We start from the raw sequence: 21,912 nt of genomic DNA, 5'->3' as shown, positions 1-21,912 counted from the left end.
TAGGAGACAGAGGAGGAAGACCCTGCCCTCATGAGCTTACAATCTACAGGGTATTGGGGACGAAGACAGAGGGGAGAGGACCCTGCCCTAGGGTTGAGCGAAACGGGTCGTTCATTTTCAAATGTCGCCGACTTTTGGCAAAGTCGGGTTTCATGAAACCCGATCCGACCGCTGTGCGGGGTCGGCCATGCGGTACGCGACTTTCGCGCCAAAGTCGCGTTTCAATGACGCGAAAAGCGCCATTTCTCAGCCAATGAAGGTAAACGCAGAGTGTGGGCAGCGTGATGACATAGGTCCTGGTCCCCACCATCTTAGAGAAGGGCATTGCAGTGATTGGCTTGCTGTCTGCGGCGTCACAGGGGCTATAAAGGGGCGTTCCCGCCGACCGCCATGTTACTGCTGCTGATCTGAGCTTAGGGAGAGGTTGCTGCCGCTTCGTCAGAAGCAGGGATAGCGTTAGGCAGGGTCCATTAACCACCAAACCGCTTGTGCTGTAGCGATTTCCACTGCCCAACACCACCTTCGGTGTGCAGGGACAGTGGAAGCTACATTTTTTTTTTCTTTTTTACCCTCAGCGCTGTAGCTCATTGGGCTGCCCTAGAAGGCTCCCTGATAGCTGCATTGCTGTGTGTACGCCGCTGTGCAAACCAACTGCTTTTTTCAAAGCACAAATCCTCTTGTTCCTTCCTTTCTGCACAGCTATCTTTTTTGTTTGTACACACTTTTTATTTAATTTGTGCATCAGTCCACTCCTTATTGCTGCCTGCCATACCTGGCTGAGATTACTGCAGGGAGATAGTAATTGAAGGACACTCCCTGTTTTTTTTTTTTGTGGGAGATTAAGATTGACATTTCTGCTAGAGTGCCATTCCTGTGTGTGCCATCTCTCACTCAGTGGGCCATAGAAAGCCTATTTATTTTTTTGCTTGATTTGGGTTATAAAATCTACCTGAAAAAATCACTACATCAATCAGTGGGAGAAAAATATTGGCCTCAGGGCTTGTGTGCCACTCTTGACTCCTGTGTGTGCCATCTCTCAGTCAGTGGGCCATAGAAAGCCTATTTATTATTTTTTTTATTGGGTTTATAAATTTTCCCTGGAAAAAAAAAAGTGGGAGATTAATATTGGCCTCTGGGCTTGTGTGCCAGTCCTGAGCGTGCCATCTCTCTCACAAATAGTGGGCCATAGAAAGCCTATTTATTTTTTTGCTTGATTTGGGTTCTAAAATGTACCTGAAAAAATCACTACATCAATCAGTGGGAGAAAAATATTGGCCTCAGGGCTTGTGTGCCACTCCTGACTCCTGTGTGCATCATCACTCACTCAGTGGGTTATAGAAAGCCCTTTTTTTTTTTTTTTTGCTTTATTTGGGTTCTAAATTCTACCTGAAAAAATCAATAAATCAATCAGTGGGAGATTAATATTGGCTTTTGGGCTTGTGTGCCAGTCCTAAGCGTGCCATCTCTCTCTCTCAGATAGTGGGCCATAGAAAGCCTATTTATTTTTTTTTTTATTGGGTTTATAAATTTTCCCTGGAAAAAAAAAAAAAAAAGTGGGAGATTAATATTGGCCTCTGGGCTTGTGTGCCAGTCCTGAGCGTGCCATCTCTCTCACAAATAGTGGGCCATAGAAAGCCTATTTATTTATTTTTTTTTGGTTTTATAAATTCTCCCTGAAAAAAAAAGGGAGATTAATATTGGCCTTTGGGCTTGTGTGCCAGTCCTAAGCGTGCCATCTCTCTCTCTCTCTCTCTCAGATAGTGGGCCATAGAAAGCCTATTTATTATTTTTTTTATTGGGTTTATAAATTTTCCCTGGAACAAAAAAAAAAAAGTGGAAGATAAATATTGGCCTCTGGGCTTGTGTGCCACTCCTGACTCCTGTGTGCGTCATCTCTCACTCATTGGGCCATAGAAAGCCTTTTTTTGTTTTATTTGTTTTCTAAATTCTCCCTGAAAAAATCATTTTAGTTTATTTGGTTTCTAAATTCTTCCTGAAAAAATCATTTTATTCTATTACTTTTTTTTCCTAAAGTCTCCCTGAAAAAAAAAAAAAAAAAAAAACAGTGGGAGATTAATATTGCCCTTTCTGCTTGTGTGCCAGTCTTGACTCCTGGGTGTGCCATCTCTCTCTCTCTCTCCAATTGTGGGCCATAGAAAGCCTATTATTTTTTTAGCTTGATTTGGGTTCCAAAATCTACCTGAAAAAATCACTACATCAATCAGTGGGAGATAAATATTGGCCTCTGGGCTTGTGTGCCACTCCTGACTCCTGTGTGCGTCATCTCTCACTCAGTGGGCCATAGAAAGCCTTTTTTTGTTTTATTTGTTTTCTAAATTCTCCCTGAAAAAATCATTTTATTTTATTTGGTTTCTAAATTCTTCCTGAAAAAATCATTTTATTCTATTATTTTTTTTTCCTAAAGTCTCCCTGAAAAACAAAAACAAAACAAATCAGTGGGAGATTAATATTGCCCTTTCTGCTTGTGTGCCAGTCTTGACTCCTGGGTGTGCCATCTCTCTCTCTCTCTCCAATTGTGGGCCATAGAAAGCCTATTATTTTTTTAGCTTGATTTGGGTTCCAAAATCTACCTGAAAAAATCACTACATCAATCAGTGGGAGATAAATATTGGCCTCTGGGCTTGTGTGCCACTCCTGACTCCTGTGTGCGTCATCTCTCACTCAGTGGGCCATAGAAAGCCTTTTTTTGTTTTATTTGTTTTCTAAATTCTCCCTGAAAAAATCATTTTATTTTATTTGGTTTCTAAATTCTTCCTGAAAAAATCATTTTATTCTATTATTTTTTTTCCTAAAGTCTCCCTGAAAAAAAAAAAAAACAAATCAGTGGGAGATTAATATTGCCCTTTCTGCTTGTGTGCCAGTCTTGACTCCTGGGTGTGCCATCTCTCTCTCTCTCTCCAATTGTGGGCCATAGAAAGCCTATTATTTTTTTAGCTTGATTTGGGTTCCAAAATCTACCTGAAAAAATCACTACATCAATCAGTGGGAGATAAATATTGGCCTCTGGGCTTGTGTGCCACTCCTGACTCCTGTGTGCATCATCTCTCACTCAGTGGGCCATAGAAAGCCTTTTTTTGTTTTATTTGTTTTCTAAATTCTCCCTGAAAAAATCATTTTATTTTATTTGGTTTCTAAATTCTTCCTGAAAAAATCATTTTATTCTATTATTTTTTTTCCTAAAGTCTCCCTGAAAAAAAAAAAAAAAACAAATCAGTGGGAGATTAATATTGCCCTTTCTGCTTGTGTGCCAGTCTTGACTCCTGGGTGTGCCATCTCTCTCTCTCTCTCCAATTGTGGGCCATAGCAAGCCTATTATTTTTTTAGCTTGATTTGGGTTCCAAAATTCTTCCTGAAAAAATCATTTTATTCTTTTTTTTTTCCTAAAGTCTCCCTGAAAAAAAAAAAAAAAATCAAATCAGTGGGAGATTAATATTTACATTTGTGCTTCAGTGACAGTCCTGCGTGTGTGGCATCTCTCTCATTTGTTGCCACCAACAACAGAGTGTGTAACATTGTGCCTGATTTTCGTTGTGGTCTCACCTGTAAAGGGGTAGCTAAATCATACTGAAGTTATAGCTCACCGTGTAATTTGTGTGACAGCAACAAATACCGTTAGTTTGTTTACGTTTTTAAAGCAATGAGGAAGTCTGGTGGAAGAGGTCGTGGCCGGGGGCGTTCATTGTCAGCTGGTAATGAGGGTAGTGGTAGTGGTGGAGCATCAGCTGGTCGTGGGAAAAAAAATATTGCACCTAAGTCTGGAGCTGTGGAGCCAGGTTCGTCGTCTGGCTACACAAGGCCTCGAACGCTCCCTTTTCTGGGAGTAGGAAAACCGCTTTTAAAGCCGGAGCAGCAAGAGCAAGTTTTGGCTTATCTTGCTGACTCAGCCTCTAGCTCTTTTGCCTCCTCTCGTGAAACTGGTAAATGTCAAAGTAGCGCGTCGTTAGTGGATGTTCACGGTCAGGGACAAGTCGCTTCCTTGTCCTCTTCAGCAAAAACAACAACAGAGAAGAATGCAGCAGGCGACACAACGGGTTACTCCATGGAGCTCTTTACACATACCGTCCCTGGCTTAGAAAGTGAAGCAGTTAACAGTCCATGCCCATTACAAGTTGAATCTGACATGGAGTGCACTGATGCACAGCCACAGCCAGACTACTATGCTGGTCCTTTGACTCAGACCACAACATTGCCCTCGCAGGGTAATGATCAAGAATCAGACCCTGATGAGACTATGTTGCCCTATCATGAACGCTATACCACCGACCGACACGGTGACACAGACGAAGTTGCACACGAGCTACAAGAAGAGGTAATAGATGACCCAGTTCTTGACCCTGATTGGCAGCCATTGGGGGAACAGGGTGCAGGCGGCAGCAGTTCTGAAGCGGAGGAGGAGGGGCCGCAGCAGGCATCAACATCGCAACAGGTTCCATCTGCCGGGCCCGTATCTTGCCCAAAACGCGTGGCAAAGCCAAAACCTGTTGGAGGACAGCGTGGCCATCCGGTTAAAGCTCAGTCTGCAATGCCTGAAAAGGTATCCGATGCTAGAAAGAGTGCAGTCTGGCATTTTTTTAAACAACATCCAATTGATCAGCGCAAAGTCATCTGTCAAAAATGTTCAACTACCTTAAGCAGAGGACAGAATCTGAAAAGTCTCAATACAAGTTGCATGCATAGACATTTAACCACCATGCATTTGCAAGCCTGGACTAATTACCAAACGTCCCTTAAGGTTGTAGCACCCTCGGCCAATGAAGCTAGTCAGCAACGCAACATCCCTTCCGGCAGTGTAGGGCCACCATTTTCCGCACCACCTGCAGTATCTGTGCAGGTTTCTTTGCCAGGCCAAAGCAGTCAGGGTCAGGGAATCACCAGTTTTGTAGTAGGAAACACTGCATCTAGGGCACCGGCGGCAACAATACCATCTCCCACCGTCTCTCAGTCTGCCATGTCCACCGGCACCCCCGCTAGTTCTACGATCTCCAGCTCTACAGTCCAGCTCACCCTACATGAGACTATGGTTAGAAAAAGGAAGTACTTAGCCTCGCATCCGCGTACACAGGGTTTGAACGCCCACATAGCTAGACTAATCTCGTTAGAGATGATGCCCTACCGGTTAGTTGAAAGCAAAGCTTTCAAAGCCCTGATGGACTACGCTGTACCACGCTACGAGCTACCCAGTCGACACTTTTTTTCCAGAAAAGCCATCCCAGCCCTCCACCAGCATGTTAAAGAGCGCATCGTCCATGCACTCAGGCAATCTGTGAGCACAAAGGTGCACCTGACAACAGATGCATGGACCAGTAGGCATGGCCAGGGACGTTACGTGTCCATCACGGCATACTGGGTAAATGTGGTGGATGCAGGGTCCACAGGGGACAGCAAGTTTGGGACAGTTCTGCCTAGCCCACGGTCTAGGAAACAGTTGGCTGTAGCCGTTCGCACCCCCTCCTCCTCCTCTTCGTCCTCCTGCAGAAGCGAGAGCTCGTCCACAGACCGCAGTCGCACAACCACTCCATCCGCAGCTGCCACTGTTGCACACCAGGTCTCCCATTATGGGGCAGCTACTGGCAAACGTCAGCAGGCTGTATTGGCTATGAAGTGTTTGGGCGACAACAGACACACCGCGGAAGTTCTGTCCGAGTTCTTGCAGAAAGAAACGCAGTCGTGGCTGGGCACTGTAGATCTTGAGGCAGGCAAGGTAGTGAGTGATAACGGAAGGAATTTCATGGCTGCCATCTCCCTTTCCCAACTGAAACACATTCCTTGCCTGGCTCACACCTTAAACCTGGTGGTGCAGTGCTTCCTGAAAAGTTATCCGTGGTTATCCGACCTGCTCCTCAAAGTGCGTGGACTTTGCTCACATATCCGCCGTTCGCCCGTACACTCCAGCCGTATGCAGACCTATCAGCGTTCTTTGAACCTTCCCCAGCATCGCCTAATCATAGACGTTGCAACAAGGTGGAACTCAACACTGCACATGCTTCAGAGACTGTGCGAACAGAGGCGGGCTGTTATGTTTTTGTGGGAGGATACACATACACGGGCAGGCAGTAGGATGGCAGACATGGAGTTGTCAGGTGTGCAGTGGTCGAAGATTCAAGACATGTGTCAAGTCCTTCAGTGTTTTGAGGAATGCACACGGCTGGTTAGTGCAGACAATGCCATAATAAGCATGAGCATCCCCCTAATGCGTCTGCTGATGCAAAGTTTGACGCACATAAAGGATCAGGCGTCTGCAGCTGAGGAAGAGGAAAGCCTTGATGACAGTCAGCCATTGTCTGGCCAGGGCAGTGTACAGGACGAGTTAGCGGGCGAAGAGGAGGAGGAGGACGAGGAGGATGATGGGGATGATTATATTTTTAATGAGGAAGCTTTTCCGGGGCCACTGGAAATTGGTGGCGCGGCAAGGCCGGGTTCTGGTTTTTGGAGGGACACAAGTGACGTGGATTTGCCTGAAACTGCCCCTCAACCAAGCACAACCGCAGATTTGAGAACTGGAACTTTGGCCCACATGGCGGATTATGCCTTACGTATCCTCAAAAGGGACACACGCATAACTAAAATGATGAACGATGAAGATTACTGGTTGGCCTGCCTCCTTGATCCTCGCTATAAAGGCAAATTGCAAAATATAATGCCACATGAGAACTTGGAACTAATATTAGCAACCAAACAATCAACTCTTGTTGACCGTTTGCTTCTGGCATTCCCTGCACACAGCGCCCGTGATCGTTCTCACACGAGCTGCAGGGGCCAGCAGACCAGAGGAGTTAGAGGGGCAGAAATCAGAAGTGGCGTTGGCCAGAGGGGTTTTCTGACCAGGTTGTGGAGTGATTTTGCTATGACCGCAGACAGGACAGGTACTGCAGCATCAATTCAAAGTGACAGGAGACAACATTTGTCCAGTATGGTTACAAACTATTTTTCATCCCTTATCGATGTTCTCCCTCAACCGTCATTCCCATTTGATTACTGGGCATCAAAATTAGACACCTGGCCAGAATTGGCAGAATATGCATTGCAGGAGCTTGCTTGCCCGGCAGCTAGTGTCCTATCAGAAAGAGTATTCAGTGCTGCAGGTTCAATACTAACAGAAAAAAGGACTCGTCTGGCTACCCAAAATGTAGATGATCTAACCTTCATTAAAATGAACCACAACTGGATTTCGAAATCTTTTGCCCCACCTTGCCCGGCCGACACCTAGCTTTCCTATGAAAAGGTCTTGCCTGTGGACTATTCTGAATGCCTTTTCCAATCTCGTAATTTTCTGCACCTGATTGTCCAGCATACGACATGTTTACACCTCACTAAATGGCCAAACTCCCCACACGGGGCCGTGGTATCGACACTTGGCGACAGCACCCGTGAGAGTGCTGTTTGTCTGAAGAGGTGGGTGTGCCCGCTTTTGGTCGACGGCACTGCCACTGGGTCCCTCCTAGTACAATAAAGTGTCTCTGGCGGTGGTGGTGCGCACCCAACGTCAGACACACCGTTGTTATATGAGGGGCCCTGGGCCTGTACCGCCGGCCACAAGACAGTTCCCCCCCCCCAGCTCAAACAGTGCTCTACCACTTGCAAAATTATCTCACAGCTCCACCAATGTTTAGTCTATGCGCTGACATCCTTCAATGCCTGCCACTGACAATACCATTGTATTGACATTTTTGTTATGTTAGGCCTTCGAAGCCTGTCTGCGGTCACTCCTTCCACTATGCCTCCACTGACCACACCACTGCTGCCCGTGTACCCATGGAACCAATTTAAAATTGCCTACAGCCAGCCCAATTTTTTATTTTAGGCCTTCGATGCCTGTCTGCGGTCCATTCTTTCTACTACTACTACACTGACCAGGCCACTGCTGCCCGTGTACCCATGGAACCAATTTAAAATTGCCTACAGCCATGTGTTATTATTTTAGGCCTTTGATGCCTGTCTGCGGTCACTCCTTACAATATGCCTCCACTGACCACACCACTGCTGCCCGTGTACCCCTGGAACCAATTTAAAATTGCCTACAGCCAGCCCAATTTTGTTATTTTAGGCCTTCGATGCCTGTCTGCGGTCCGTTCTTTCTACTACTACTACACTGACCAGGCCACTGCTGCCCGTGTACCCTGGAACCAATTTAAAATTGCCTACAGCCATGTGTTATTATTTTAGGCCTTCGATGCCTGTCTGCGGTCACTCCTTCCACTAGGCCTCCACTGACCACACCACTGCTGCCCGTGTACCCCTGGAATCAATTTAAAATTGCCTACAGCCAGCCCAATTTTTTTACTTTAGGCCTTCGATGCCTGTCTGCGGTCACTCCTTCCACTAGGCCTCCACTGACCACACCACTGCTGCCCGTGTACCCCTGGAACCAATTTAAAATTGCCTACAGCCATGTGTTATTATTTTAGGCCTTCGATGCCTGTCTGCGGTCACTCCTTACAATATGCCTCCACTGACCACACCACTGCTGCCCGTGTACCCCTGGAACCAATTTAAAATTGCCTACAGCCAGCCCAATTTTTTTACTTTAGGCCTTCGATGCCTGTCTGCGGTCACTCCTTCCACTAGGCCTCCACTGACCACACCACTGCTGCCCGTGTACCCCTGGAACCAATTTAAAATTGCCTACAGCCATATGTTATTATTTTAGGCCTTCGATGCCTGTCTGCGGTCACTCCTTCCACTAGGCCTCCACTGACCACACCACTGCTGCCCGTGTACCCCTGGAACCAACATCAGAAAATATAAAAATAAGTATTTTGCTTATAAAAAAGAAAATACTGGAGAGATATCAAATGCAGACATTTTAACATTAAAAACAAACACATACAACAAAAATCTGGTACAGTACTAAAAATGGCCACCAGCTACAATAACTTTCTCCTGTAAGTAGTTAACTGAAAGTTTTTTTCAATTTAAAACACAGATATGGCATCCACCGAGTGTTGTCCTGTCGCGTCTTCTTTATATTATTGCCAAGAAGATGCAAAACAATGAAAATAATAAAATCATTATTTACCAAAAAAATAGAGTAAGTCAAAACCACATTGCAAATAAACATTCATTACAAATAAAGAAGCAGGGCGCGTCCGAGGGTGAGTATATACCTAATAAGAATATAATCACCCTCGGACGCGCCCTGCTTCTTTCCGACAGCCTTCCTTCCTAAGAATCAGCCCTTCTGTGGTGTAGAGAGAGGGTTTGTTACACTCCAAGGTGTTCCCCAGGTTGCCTTTCCTGAGATTCGATCTTCATGCTCTCGTTTAGTAGTTGTCGGAAAGTAGGCTGCATTAGGCCTACAAATTGGGTATGGGGTGGAGAGAGATGGTGTGTTACACTCCAAGGTGTTCCCCAGGTTTCCTTGCCATTGCTTCGGTCTTCCGACTCTCGTTTAGTAGTTGTAGAAAACTACACTGCATTAGGCCTAAAAAATGGGTATCGGGTGGAGAGAGATGGTGTGTTACACTCCAAGGTGTTCCCCAGGTTGCCTTTCCTGAGCTTCGATCTTCCGGCTCTCGTTTAGTAGTTGTTGGAAACTACACTGCATTAGGCCTACAAATTGGGTATGGGGTGTAGAGAGATGGTGTGTTCCACTCCAAGGTGTTCTCCAGGTTGCCTTTCCTGAGCTTCGATCTTCCGGCTCTTGTTTAGTAGTTGTTGGAAACTACACTGCATTAGGCCTACAAATTGGGTATGGGGTGTAGAGAGATGGTGTGTTCCACTCCAAGGTGTTCTCCAGGTTGCCTTTCCTGAGCTTCGATCTTCCGGCTCTCGTTTAGTAGTTCTTGGAAACTACACTGCATTAGGCCTACAAATTGGGTATGGGGTGTAGAGAGATGGTGTGTTCCACTCCAAGGTGTTCTCCAGGTTGCCTTTCCTGAGCTTCGATCTTCCGGCTCTCGTTTAGTAGTTGTTGGAAACTACGCTGCATTTGGCCTACAAATTGGGTATGGGGTGTAGAGAGATGGTGTGTTCCACTCCAAGGTGTTCCCCAGGTTTCCTCGCCAATGCTTCGATCTTCATGCTCTCGTTTAGTAGTTGTTGGAAACTACGCTGCATTAGGCCTACAAATTGGCTATGGGGTGTAGAGAGATGGTGTGTTCCACTCCAAGGTGTTCTCCAGGTTGCCTTTCCTGAGCTTCGATCTTCCGGCTCTCGTTTAGTAGTTCTTGGAAACTACACTGCATTAAGCCTACAAATTGGGTATGGGGTGTAGAGAGATGGTGTGTTCCACTCCAAGGTGTTCTCCAGGTTGCCTTTCCTGAGCTTCGATCTTCCGGCTCTCGTTTAGTAGTTGTTGGAAACTACGCTGCATTAGGCCTACAAATTGGGTATGGGGTGTAGAGAGATGGTGTGTTCCACTCCAAGGTGTTCCCCAGGTTTCCTCGCCAATGCTTCGATCTTCATGCTCTCGTTTAGTAGTTGTTGGAAACTACGCTGCATTAGGCCTACAAATTGGGTATGGGGTGTAGAGAGATGGTGTGTTCCACTCCAAGGTGTTCTCCAGGTTGCCTTTCCTGAGCTTCGATCTTCCGGCTCTCGTTTAGTAGTTCTTGGAAACTACACTGCATTAGGCCTACAAATTGGGTATGGGGTGTAGAGAGATGGTGTGTTCCACTCCAAGGTGTTCTCCAGGTTGCCTTTCCTGAGCTTCGATCTTCCGGCTCTCGTTTAGTAGTTCTTGGAAACTACACTGCATTAGGCCTACAAATTGGGTATGGGGTGTAGAGAGATGGTGTGTTCCACTCCAAGGTGTTCTCCAGGTTGCCTTTCCTGAGCTTCGATCTTCCGGCTCTCGTTTAGTAGTTGTTGGAAACTATGCTGCATTAGGCCTACAAATTGGGTATGGGGTGTAGAGAGATGGTGTGTTCCACTCCAAGGTGTTCCCCAGGTTTCCTCGCCAATGCTTCGATCTTCATGCTCTCGTTTAGTAGTTGTTGGAAACTACGCTGCATTAGGCCTACAAATTGGGTATGGGGTGTAGAGAGATGGTGTGTTCCACTCCAAGGTGTTCTCCAGGTTGCCTTTCCTGAGCTTCGATCTTCCGGCTCTCGTTTAGTAGTTCTTGGAAACTACACTGCATTAGGCCTACAAATTGGGTATGGGGTGTAGAGAGATGGTGTGTTCCACTCCAAGGTGTTCTCCAGGTTGCCTTTCCTGAGCTTTGATCTTCCGGCTCTCATTTAGTAGTTCTTGGAAACTACACTGCATTAGGCCTACAAATTGGGTATGGGGTGTAGAGAGATGGTGTGTTCCACTCCAAGGTGTTCTCCAGGTTGCCTTTCCTGAACTTCTATCTTCAGGCTCTCATTAAATTGTGGTTAAACGGAACAACTGCATTTGGAGTACTAGTTGGTTTGGGGCCTACTATCGGTGTCTGCCACTCCTTGCTGTTCTCCTGGTTTCCTGTCCTGAAATTCCGTTTTCAGGCGCTCGGTAAGTAGTTGTTAATGTTAGACTGCATTTGGCCTACTAGTTGGGTTGGGGCCTACTATCGGTGTCTGCCACTCCTTGCTGTTCTCCTCCACTGGACAAAGCTGTGCCGCCTGTTTACTACGGTTGCCAATTTTGAACTGCATTTCGACTACTTACTGATTTGGGCCTACTCTCTGTGTCAGCCTCTCATTCCAGTTGTCCTCCACTGCAATGCCCCCTGGTTATTCCTGTGTTACCAATTTTGAACTGCATTTAGCCAACTTTATTCTTTGGGCCTATATCTGTGTTTCCTCCTCATCCTGCCCATTGCCCAGCCAGTGATAGATGAGTCTGCTGGTACATTGACCCATAACGCAACATTCCCCGTGCACGCTACACAACTACCTGTGACCCTGCTGAAAGTCAGGTTGCTCTTCCCGCATACCATACCACCTTACACGGGGACAAAGAGGAAGGTGCAGATGAAAGTGCAGGTTCCTTCATCAGGTGGGGGGAGGAATACTAGTTGGCGACGTCACTGGCACATGGCCTCTCATAGTACGCAAAAGTGTTGCTGCCGGTGGGAGGCGCCCCCGCCGTGCGAACACACCGCTGTACTTTGAGGGGCCCTGTGCCAGTGCCAATGCCAACGAGTGGGCCCCCCCTGCTTGCTCAGGTTCACAGCACTTGCAAAGTTGAAATACTTACCTCTCCCTGCTCCACTGCCGTGACGTGGTCCAGATTTCCTGGGCCCACTAATTACTTGAACCAGCCCTACCCACCACAACTTTAGCCAAATGACCCCCAATTTCAAATGCCTTCCAATTATTATAAGGTAAATTACGCTTGACAAGCTTCATTAAGAAGAATGGATGGTTTTGACATTAAAATGGGCACTCTAGGTGTTTTCCTGGCCCCCACTCACTGCCGACTATGCTGCCCCATTGACTTGCATTGGGTTTCGTGTTTCGGTCGATCCCGACTTTACGTCATAATCGGCCGATTTCACTCGACCCGACTTTTGAGATAGTCGGGTTTCGCGAAACCCGGCTCGACTCTAAAAAGGTCAAGGTCGCTCAACTCTACCCTGCCCTCATGGGCTTGCAATCCACAGGGTTTTGGTTTTGCTCTGAAATCATATACATTATTATTTATTTATAAAGCACAGAGGGGAGAAAACCCTGCCTTGAGGGGCTTTCAATCTACAGAGTATCGCTGAAGGAGACAAAGGGCAGAGGATCCTGCCCTCACAGGCTTACAATCAACAGGATACTGGGGAAGGAGGCAGAGGGTAGAGGACCCTGCCCTCATGGGCTTATAATTTCCATTGTATTGGGGAAGGAGACAGAGGGGCGAGGACCCCGCCCTCATGGGCTTGCAATCTGCTATTGGGGAAGGAGGCAGATGGATGAGGACCCTCTCTCACCAGCTTACAATCTACTGGGTATTGGTGAAGGAGACAGAGGGGAGAGGACCCTTCCCCTGCAGGCTTACACTCTGCTGGGTTATGGAGAAGGAGACAGATGGAAGAAGACCCTGCCCTGACAGGCTTACTTCATATTGTGAAAATGGGTTATCCACACACATCAACATGTAGCATATGCATCAGTGGTCTCAACCTCAAGTTCCCTTTCATATCACCCAGCATTGCTGAGACAGGGTAGAGGATGCAGTGGTTTCATTTGTCATGCTTTGCTTTACTTACAGTTAATTGTCTGCTTGCTTTATATAATGCCCGTACAACAAGCAGCCTGCTGTTCCCAGGCTCAGTTCATCAATTATCGCTCAACAGCTTTCAATGTGAAATACAGTATGTCGGCATATCAGGCTCATTTCAGAGGTTTCTTTGTTAACTACGCTGAACGTGACATAATTATTGATGTGTAATTAGTAGATAAATGGTGAATGATTATGACCATTACAGTACACAACATTATTCTATACATTGGGGACTCTGGGTTTCCTACCCTGCAACACCGCACATTATTCCCACCCAATCACGTATATCACCATTATACTGCTAAGCAAATTTTCTCTGCTGAGGTACTAGGTCAACACCAATTCCGCCATACTGATGTATTACATTTGCGAAAAGCATACCGATGCTGACATCATTACTCCAATTAGGGATGTGATCATGTGGCAGTAATGCGCAGCCAAGTAATACACTATACCAAAATGTTCCATCTTCTCCGCACGCAGTATGTAAAGAGGGAGAAAATGGCTGTCAAACGAGCTCACACATCATTTAGTGTGACATGTGCACTTATGGTACATTCATGCAATTCCTAAATCTTCTTTTATAAATACTGGGTGGGGAGCTAGGCAGATTAGAATAAATTACAATAACTAAGAGACAAATGAATTAGCGATGTTTTCTTTGGTGGCGCATATATTTTTCACGTAGTCAGCTATTACCGTACATTTACCCTCTTATCTGAACATCCACTTCAGCCAGAAATGGTTTGGAGAACACAATACCAAGGTTTTGCAATCACCTCTCAGGTTTTAGATTTAAAATCAATTGCAAATCTATTGCATAAAAGGGAGCAGTCTAAAAGTGACGACCCCCCCCCCAAAAAAAAATATTATATATATATATATATATATATATGCAAATGTTTTGAACAAAGGAGTGGTCCAATGCTATCTCATCAAGTGTCTACAATCTTGTTGAAAAAAAGCAAACTCTGCTGCCGCAATAGAACCCAGCAATTGTGTTACTGGTTGAGATGAGCGAATAGTTTGAAGTTCAACTTCTTCTGCTTTTGCAGAATTTGCTCCAAAAATTCAATTTGCAGTAATAATTTTCTCTGTGAATTGCAATGCAAATCCTCTAATTGCCCGGAAAATATGTGAATGCCACTCGAAGGTTTACTAGGACTGTATTGAACCCTTTTTGATCTCTTTAACCCCTTTCTTAATTTGATTTACTGGTACATCATATGCCGACTCCTTGACTTTGATGTGGGTTCACAAGCCGAGCTCACACCTTTACCCTCAGATGGTGGCTGTGTTATTCAACCATCATTTGCCTCAAAATGGCACGTGTGGAGCTACTGTATTAACAGATTAAATACTGGACTCAAATCTGTGATAGCGACACTTACAGCTCTTGTCCCATGGTCCACTGCTTTTCCCCGACCAGTGCCTCCACGACGTGATCTTGTGCGCCAATGGGATGATGTCATGATGGTACTACATTCATAAAGGACTGTAATTTTTGCTATTTACAGCAATAGTGTGGTATCCCCCATTTTTTCCCCTTTAAAAAATATACAGATATCTAGTATTGCTACGTACATAAAAGTACAATCTATCAAAATATAAAAGGAATTAATTTGGGTAAATGCCATATAAATGGCCACACTAGAAAAAACTTGTATAGTCCAAAAAAAGTCAAAAGTGGCGCACTCAACAAAAATAGGTGCTCAAAGGAAAAGAAGCAATATATTGAAGAAAAATAACCTTTGGCACTCAAAAATAGTTCACAATAGATTCACTTTGAAGAAGTATTTATTATTCTTAACACTCGGCCGGTATTAATGAACAACAGACTTCAAGACAATCCGACGTTTCGGCAAATTCTGCCTTTTTCAAGGAAGTCTATAATATTAGAAAAAAACTAAATGAACAATAGCATAGAAAATACTCAACATCAAAGGCTGAAGTAGAAAAATCAAAAAGAAGTCCATCCAGGACATGTGGCTGAATGAAAACAGTGATAAAAGTAAAGCCAGAAATATAGTAATACATTAGTGAAAGTGGACCTGAAACCCGGAAATAATACATGAGAGCAACTGGAGAGAAAACAAAGAGACTTTTTCTTCCTCAAGCTAAATGTAACAACCTCTCATAAGCCACAGGGAAGTGAACAGAGGAAACTAGACAATAAAAAGAAATCCCATACCACTGTGTTAGTACACATGATTGGTGATACATATCAACACATAAGAACAAGATCACTAAAAGGAGACACAAACAATAGGTACCTGTATGAAGAAACTAATTCTTAAGATATAACAGCAGCCATCAGGCTAATAATTGTAATGATGCTATAAAAACAAAAGCAACATCCGTAAGTATATAGGAGATAACTAGTATTGCGCACACTTTTTGATCTAACTGCTATCTATCTATCCACATTATATGAGGGAGTGACTTTAAGAAAAGCGAAAAAAAAAATTAATTTATATAATTTCCCTTTTTTCTATCAATTGTTTTTATTACAATTTTTAAAAGGAAAGGTAAATATCAAATTTAGGATTAAGGAAGAAGGGAAATAAAGGGATGAAAAAAGGAGGAGGAAAAGGAGAGAAAATTAAACTTTAATAGGTAAAGGATCAAAAATAGGAAAGAAAGCGATAGGGAACCCTATAGTCAGGTGAAAAAGACAAGGATACAATTATAGTGATAATAAAGACATAAATTGTTATTAACATTATCAATGTAGCTTAGATGTCCTACCTAAAAAAGGGAATAAAGAAAAAATATGTTAATAGGAACAAGTTAGTTTCTAAGGGATCAAAGAAGACAATGAGTCCAGTGTTGGTCATATTATAATCCAGGAAAGGAATAAAGCCACAGGAAGTGAATAATTAAAAGTTAGTAGTTCCAGTGTAATTCTGTCATTGTATTCTGTTTAATTAGAAAGGTAACTTCAATAGAACTGGATGTTGAGATGACTTAGTAATTGTAATTCTTCATCTGCACTTTAAATAGAAAATGTTTCATTACCGAGATGGACCTGAAGAGTTGCCGACTTGGTCCAGTCGTATGTAGTTCTAGCTTGCAGAATCTCCGTTTTCCAATGCACTTTGTCCATCTGTCAACAAGATTTCATTTTCCCTCATTAAAAAATTATTTTAGGCTGAGCTGCAAGCCACAAATGCATGGCTGTTTTCACCTCATCAGACGTGACTCTTCATCCTTGTAGGGCAGCCGTCTGACACTTTTGCAACTTTCCTTGAACTTCTCTATCCATTCATACATACTTCTTCTCGACAAAACACTTTCTCCATACTGTGCACAAAGTCTTGGATAAATGGCATCAGACACACTATGAAACCACAAAAAAACAAAGCTGCTCTTCTTCTGTGGATATCGCAACGCAGTCACAAATGTAGTGGTATAACAAGTTCAATCCTGCACAGCAGTGACCTCATACACCGACCGCCGATAATATAGCCAACAGATGTTGTATTAGAACCGCTTTCCTGACAATACTTGACCTCCCCTTGTGTATATACAGTCATGGCCGAAAGTGTTGGCACCCTCGAAATTGTTGCAGAAAATGAAGTATTTCTCCCAGAAAATTATTGCGTTTGCACATATTTTGTTATACAGATGTTAATTTCCTTTGTGTGTATTGGAAATACACAAAAAACAGAGAAAAAAAGACAAATTGGACATGACATAACTTCACATAGAACCCCAAAAATGGATCGGACAAAATTGTGTGAAATTACCGTATTTTTTGGATTATAAGATGCTCCGAATTATAAGACGCACCCCAAAATTTTGAGGAGAAAAACAGGAAAAAAATGTTTTTTTAATAAAATGGTGGTGCTTCTTATAATCCATGCGTCTTATTGCTTACCAGGGGTGGTGGCTGCGGTGAAGCAGGGTCCCGGGGTCACTGCTGGAGGAGGCAGGAGTGGGTTGATGCTGCAGGCCACAGGCTGGGATGAAGGGGTGTTAAGACGTGTGGCTCGCTGCGGCAGGTGTTCAGTGCTGCTTCGGGTCTCCAGTGCTGCTTCTGGTGTCTGGTGCTGCTTCAGGCGTCCTGTGCTGCGGCGGTGTCCAGTGCTGCTACAGGGGTCTCCGGTGCTGCTACAGGGGTCTCCGTTGCTGCAGGGGGCTCTGCCGACATTTTGTGAAAGGCCAGAGCCCCCTGCAGATGGTGATCTGGGCACCAAGATCTCGGGAGATGAGATTTCAGCTCTGAGTTCTTGGTGCCGAGATCTCCATCTGTGCATGCGCCGCCCCCCAGCAGCTATTTTCCCAGAGTCCACCGCACAGGAAACCATGGAACTGCGGGGGGGCTCTGGCCTTTCAAAAATTGTCGCAGGGCCCCCTGCATCACCGGAGACACCAACAGCAGCACCAGAGACCCCTGCAGCACCGGACACCCCAGCAGCACCGCCGGGCACACGCAGCACCGCCGGACACTCTCTAATCCCAGCCCTCGGCCTGCAGCAATGGTACTGGTAAAGTATATCCGCATTATAAGATGCACCCCCATTTTCCCCCAAAATTTGGGAGAAAAATGCATCTTATAATCCGAAAAATACGGTATGTCCAATTTGCCTTTTTCTCCCAGTTTTTTTTGTGTTGTTCCAATACACATAAAGGTAATTAACATGTGTATAACAAATCATGTGTAATTACAATAATTTTCGCAGAGAAATACTTACTTTTCTGTAACAATTTCCAGAGTGCCAATACTTTCGTCAATGACTGTGTATGAATATTCAGGACATATGTATATATATTCGTAAATATGTAAAACCCGCTGCACCTTTCACACAGACTCCCATCTCACTTAGCTGTATGCTCAAGCATCTTGTAACAATTACAGAAACTTGGCTCATTTCTCACTATCATAACTAGGATGTCTCCGGTGGAATAATGTGGATCTCTTTGATTTATGTGGAAATTCACCCTCAATCTATTTCTCTTTATGAGCTCCCGTATGACTTTCCAAACCTGCCCACAATAATGTTTGACCTTAATCTGTATATTGTCTCCTCAGGTACTTAAACACATTTATCATGTTGAACTTTTATGTGCGGTGGAAAACTCTCCAAAGTGTATCTGGGGCACCATTGCTGAGACTCCGGGCTCACCCTTTATGTGCCGCATGGCACTAGAACAGCTTCAGAAAGATGAACTGTGATAATAGATACTTTTCAGTTTCTTTTTTAACAATCATTTTTACTGTGAGCATGTTTTCTGCAAGTTTTACAATCTATAGTCCTCTTCTACAGATTGTTGTCTTATAGTGTGTATGTTTTAGATCTTTAAGTAGCCACCACTCTCTTCATAATTTGTGGCGACAAGGCTTAGTGCAGGCCAGATTGGGCAAGAAGTTTCTCTCTGCCATCATTCTCTTTCTGTCATTACTGCCTAATTCACCGGCCATAAGTCCTGATCTCCAGACAGTGGATTCTGTCATTTGTCTGAGGACTCTAAGATCAGAAGAGCAGTACAGGGCAATGAATTCCTTACGCAACAGTCAAAACGGGTTAAAAGCCATTGTTCCGAAACCCTGACCCCATCTATCACTGGTTACCTATGTGCCCATGATTAATTCATCTCATTCGCTTGAAAGGTTTCTTCCTTCTTCTGTCCTTGTCAAGGGATGTCCCCACTGAGGTTAGAAGATTTCTTGCTTTAGGATGTTTTTATGAGGTTCCACTTAGAAGATGCGATTGCACACTAAATATTATTTATTGCATGTAGCTTTATGCATTTTTTTTCCAGAGGGGATGGGGCACAGCTGGCCTGTTTGTCGGAGGCTGCTAAATTTACACGGCGATGCTTTCTCCTTTGCAGTGGAAGGGATATGGCTGGACTGGGGCCCATGGGGAAGATGCTCAGTAACATGTTCCAATGGAACCCAACAAAGGACGAGAAAGTGCAGCAGCACAAGCCAAGATGGAGGAGACTGCAGAGGGCAGCAAACAGACACCAAGGAGTGCAGTAATCCCGAATGTCCAGGTAATTCAAGGCTGGGGATAAACAGACCAAGACAGCTGTTTTCTGACACAGTGGCATAGAGTTTTTTCTTAATAATGAAGTCTGGCCCTGCTTGAAATTGCAAAACTCAAGCGTGGTATCCCTAAATGTAGGGCATCACCTAGTAGAGGAGGTGGTCTGTATTAGTATTACAGAAGCTGAGTTGAGGCCAGTAGAATTTCATCTGTATCTGTACTAAAAAAAAGTGATGATACACAACCCACCCTGAAATGACTCCGTTATGACTACCAGTATATCCGCTCTTGACTTGGCAGGTAGATCACATGTCATCATCTAGCCTATTTTTTGGAAGTCTCTTTATAGCTTCTCCTTCTATCTTTATCTCTGTCATCTTTCTCTGATCATATAACCCAGCATTAACTGCTCTCTCATCTCACATAATGTGCCTCCGGCTCCTCACCTCTTAAACTTGTTTCCGTTACATGCCATACAGGTACTCGCTGTTTTTTTCTATTTTCAGATACGCTCTTTTCTTTACTAGTTTTATTCTCCCTTTATTAAATTTTCCACTAACTAGTGTTAGAGCTACACGAGCGTTCTGTTTTCCACACTACCTCTCACTTAAATGTCTTAGCTTTTTGGCCTATATACTTTTGTACTGTAGCTTTACACATCCCTTAGAGCTCTTTCTATACATCTTTACTCTCTTTACTCACTGCTTAATTCCTAATTTATGCTCCCCTTTATTCTTTTTCTTGTCATCTTCTCCTTACATTGTGCTACTTTCTCTAATCTCTCACTTCTTACCCTTCCTCTACCCCTCATCCTCTTTTTATACCCTTCTGCGTTCCCTCATTTCTTTACACTTTCCTTTGCTTCCTGCCCGTTCACACTTTCTAGGGGATGGAAAATGGGGCCCGTGGAATCATTGGAGCTTGTGCTCCAAAACATGTGACAGTGGCTGGCAGCGTCGCTACCGGATGTGTCAGGGAACAGGATTGCAAGGATATCCATGCGAGGGCTCCGGGGACGAGGTCAGGACGTGCAATGAAAAGAAATGCCCAGGTATCCACCCAATACATCTCCTGTGTGTGCTGAGTGGAGCTGCCACTTATAGCCCACTAAGAGCTTTCCTCCTGTTTTAAACAGGCAATTTACAAACTTAGAAATCGTATATGTGTTAGACCCATTCCTTATACAATATGTCGTTATACATATGTTTTTCTTTGGATAGGTAAATTAATACTTTTCATTTTCCAGTAGTTCTACACTTAGGTTTTCAAGTTGGTTATCAGAACCCAGTTCAACGGCCAAGTCAGTAATCTATAGCCATTGGATAGGTTGGATGGGCTACCTCTAGTCATCCGTGGCTCTCCTTTTGATTAGTCGGTCTTGGCGTGACATTTTCAAGACACATAATCAAAAGAGGCATGGATGCCTGGAGGTTGGAGGCAGATCTCAGGGCTACCATCCGATGGCCACAGATAACTGGCCTGGCCACTGAACTAGGTTTTGCAAATCGATTCCTACCAACTCTAATTGACACCTAACTTACCCGAATTTTTAGAAACCTTTTTTTGTTTTTTCTACTTGGATTATTGTGTTGCTATCTCCAACAAAGGTGACACATTCTAGAATTGAAAGACCATAACCTTAGATTCCAGTAGCTCTGGGCAATTATTACCTCATTAACGTAGGTCCTAAATAACCTGACCTATAATGACATATACAAGGGTCAGATAAACCTTAGCGATGTGACTAATATTCCAGACAGCCTTAATTAAACTTGTCTGATGTCGCCAATCGCGACTCTTGGAAGACCACGTTATTTAGATTTACTTCACTGTTGCCATGTACAACACACACGCCATTATTTTTCCACATGTCAGTCTGATTTTAATAATAATAGTTCCAATACTATATTCACTTACGTTATTGTTGTATTGTCATTAAATTACTGTTGTATTAGAATCACATTGCGTTGGGAGTGCCGGGAGTAACATACGGCAAACGATAGGTTGCAGGTACATAGTGTACCAATTACTTATGACATTATATTCACATTAGCTACGTGTTTATACCTTCAGCTAGAACATGGATGACTTCTATTAAAATAATATGTATGTGCTTTAGGATCCTTAGACTCACACTCATAATCACGTGAAATAGTCCTCACTCTTCTTCCATCCTCTTTCACTTAAAAGAAATAGTTTTTACCAGTCTGATGTTTGACTCATCATTTACAGATAGTTTTAACTTACTTTCAATGTTGTTTAATCATGATAGGTCAGTATCTACCCCAGGTTAGTTCTTGGGATTGTGTACATGAGTTGAGTTGTCAGGTTGAGGTGGCACACAGACTCCTCCGTACTCCTCTTGCCTTTCCTTGTCATGCTTTGAATCCCATCTTGACTGCACTTTTTGTTCACCACCACCACCTCTTCACCTCCGCACCTCTCCTGTGCTCTCTGTGTCTGGTCTCCTGCACCTCTCCTCTTGTTCTCCACATGCTCTTTCAGCTTTTGTTTCTTTATTCCTCTCTTGTTGTCCTTTCATCCTCTCAGCATGCCTGCTTCCTCTGTGGGCACTTGCTGACAGGCTAGTGGGTTTAGAAAAAGGGAATAGCAATGATTGTTCATTTTTTCATTAGGCGGTCACAGCTTGCTATTTACACATAGTGATCCATATATTCTGAGGTCAACAGAGAAAGGTCAGGTCACCACACTCTACTTAGCCTCCCCGGGCAGATCATAAGGTGTGTAACATGGCTGGAAGCTG

General features: G+C 44.2%; 1 protein-coding gene across 8 annotated transcripts in view; it reads left to right on the top strand.

Moving 5' to 3' along the window:
• ADGRB2 (adhesion G protein-coupled receptor B2) overlaps nt 1–21,912 on the top strand; it is a 682,045-nt gene that overhangs the window by 525,954 nt on the left and 134,179 nt on the right. For 4 of the 8 annotated variants that reach the window (XM_069757004.1, XM_069757006.1, XM_069757003.1 and 1 more), the window contains exons 5-6: nt 18,991–19,155; nt 20,035–20,199. In XM_069757004.1, the coding sequence (XP_069613105.1) occupies nt 18,991–19,155; nt 20,035–20,199 (330 nt within the window). The remainder of the gene's footprint in view (nt 1–18,990; nt 19,156–20,034; nt 20,200–21,912) is intronic. The other 4 variants (XM_069757009.1, XM_069757010.1, XM_069757008.1 and 1 more) reach the window with 1 other exon arrangement.

This window comes from Ranitomeya imitator, chromosome 3 (genome assembly GCF_032444005.1).
Source record: "Ranitomeya imitator isolate aRanImi1 chromosome 3, aRanImi1.pri, whole genome shotgun sequence".
NCBI classification, from domain to species: domain Eukaryota; kingdom Metazoa; phylum Chordata; class Amphibia; order Anura; family Dendrobatidae; genus Ranitomeya; species Ranitomeya imitator.
The sequence above is the reverse complement of the archived record's forward strand: the minus strand, read 5'-3'. Positions and strand labels throughout refer to the sequence as shown.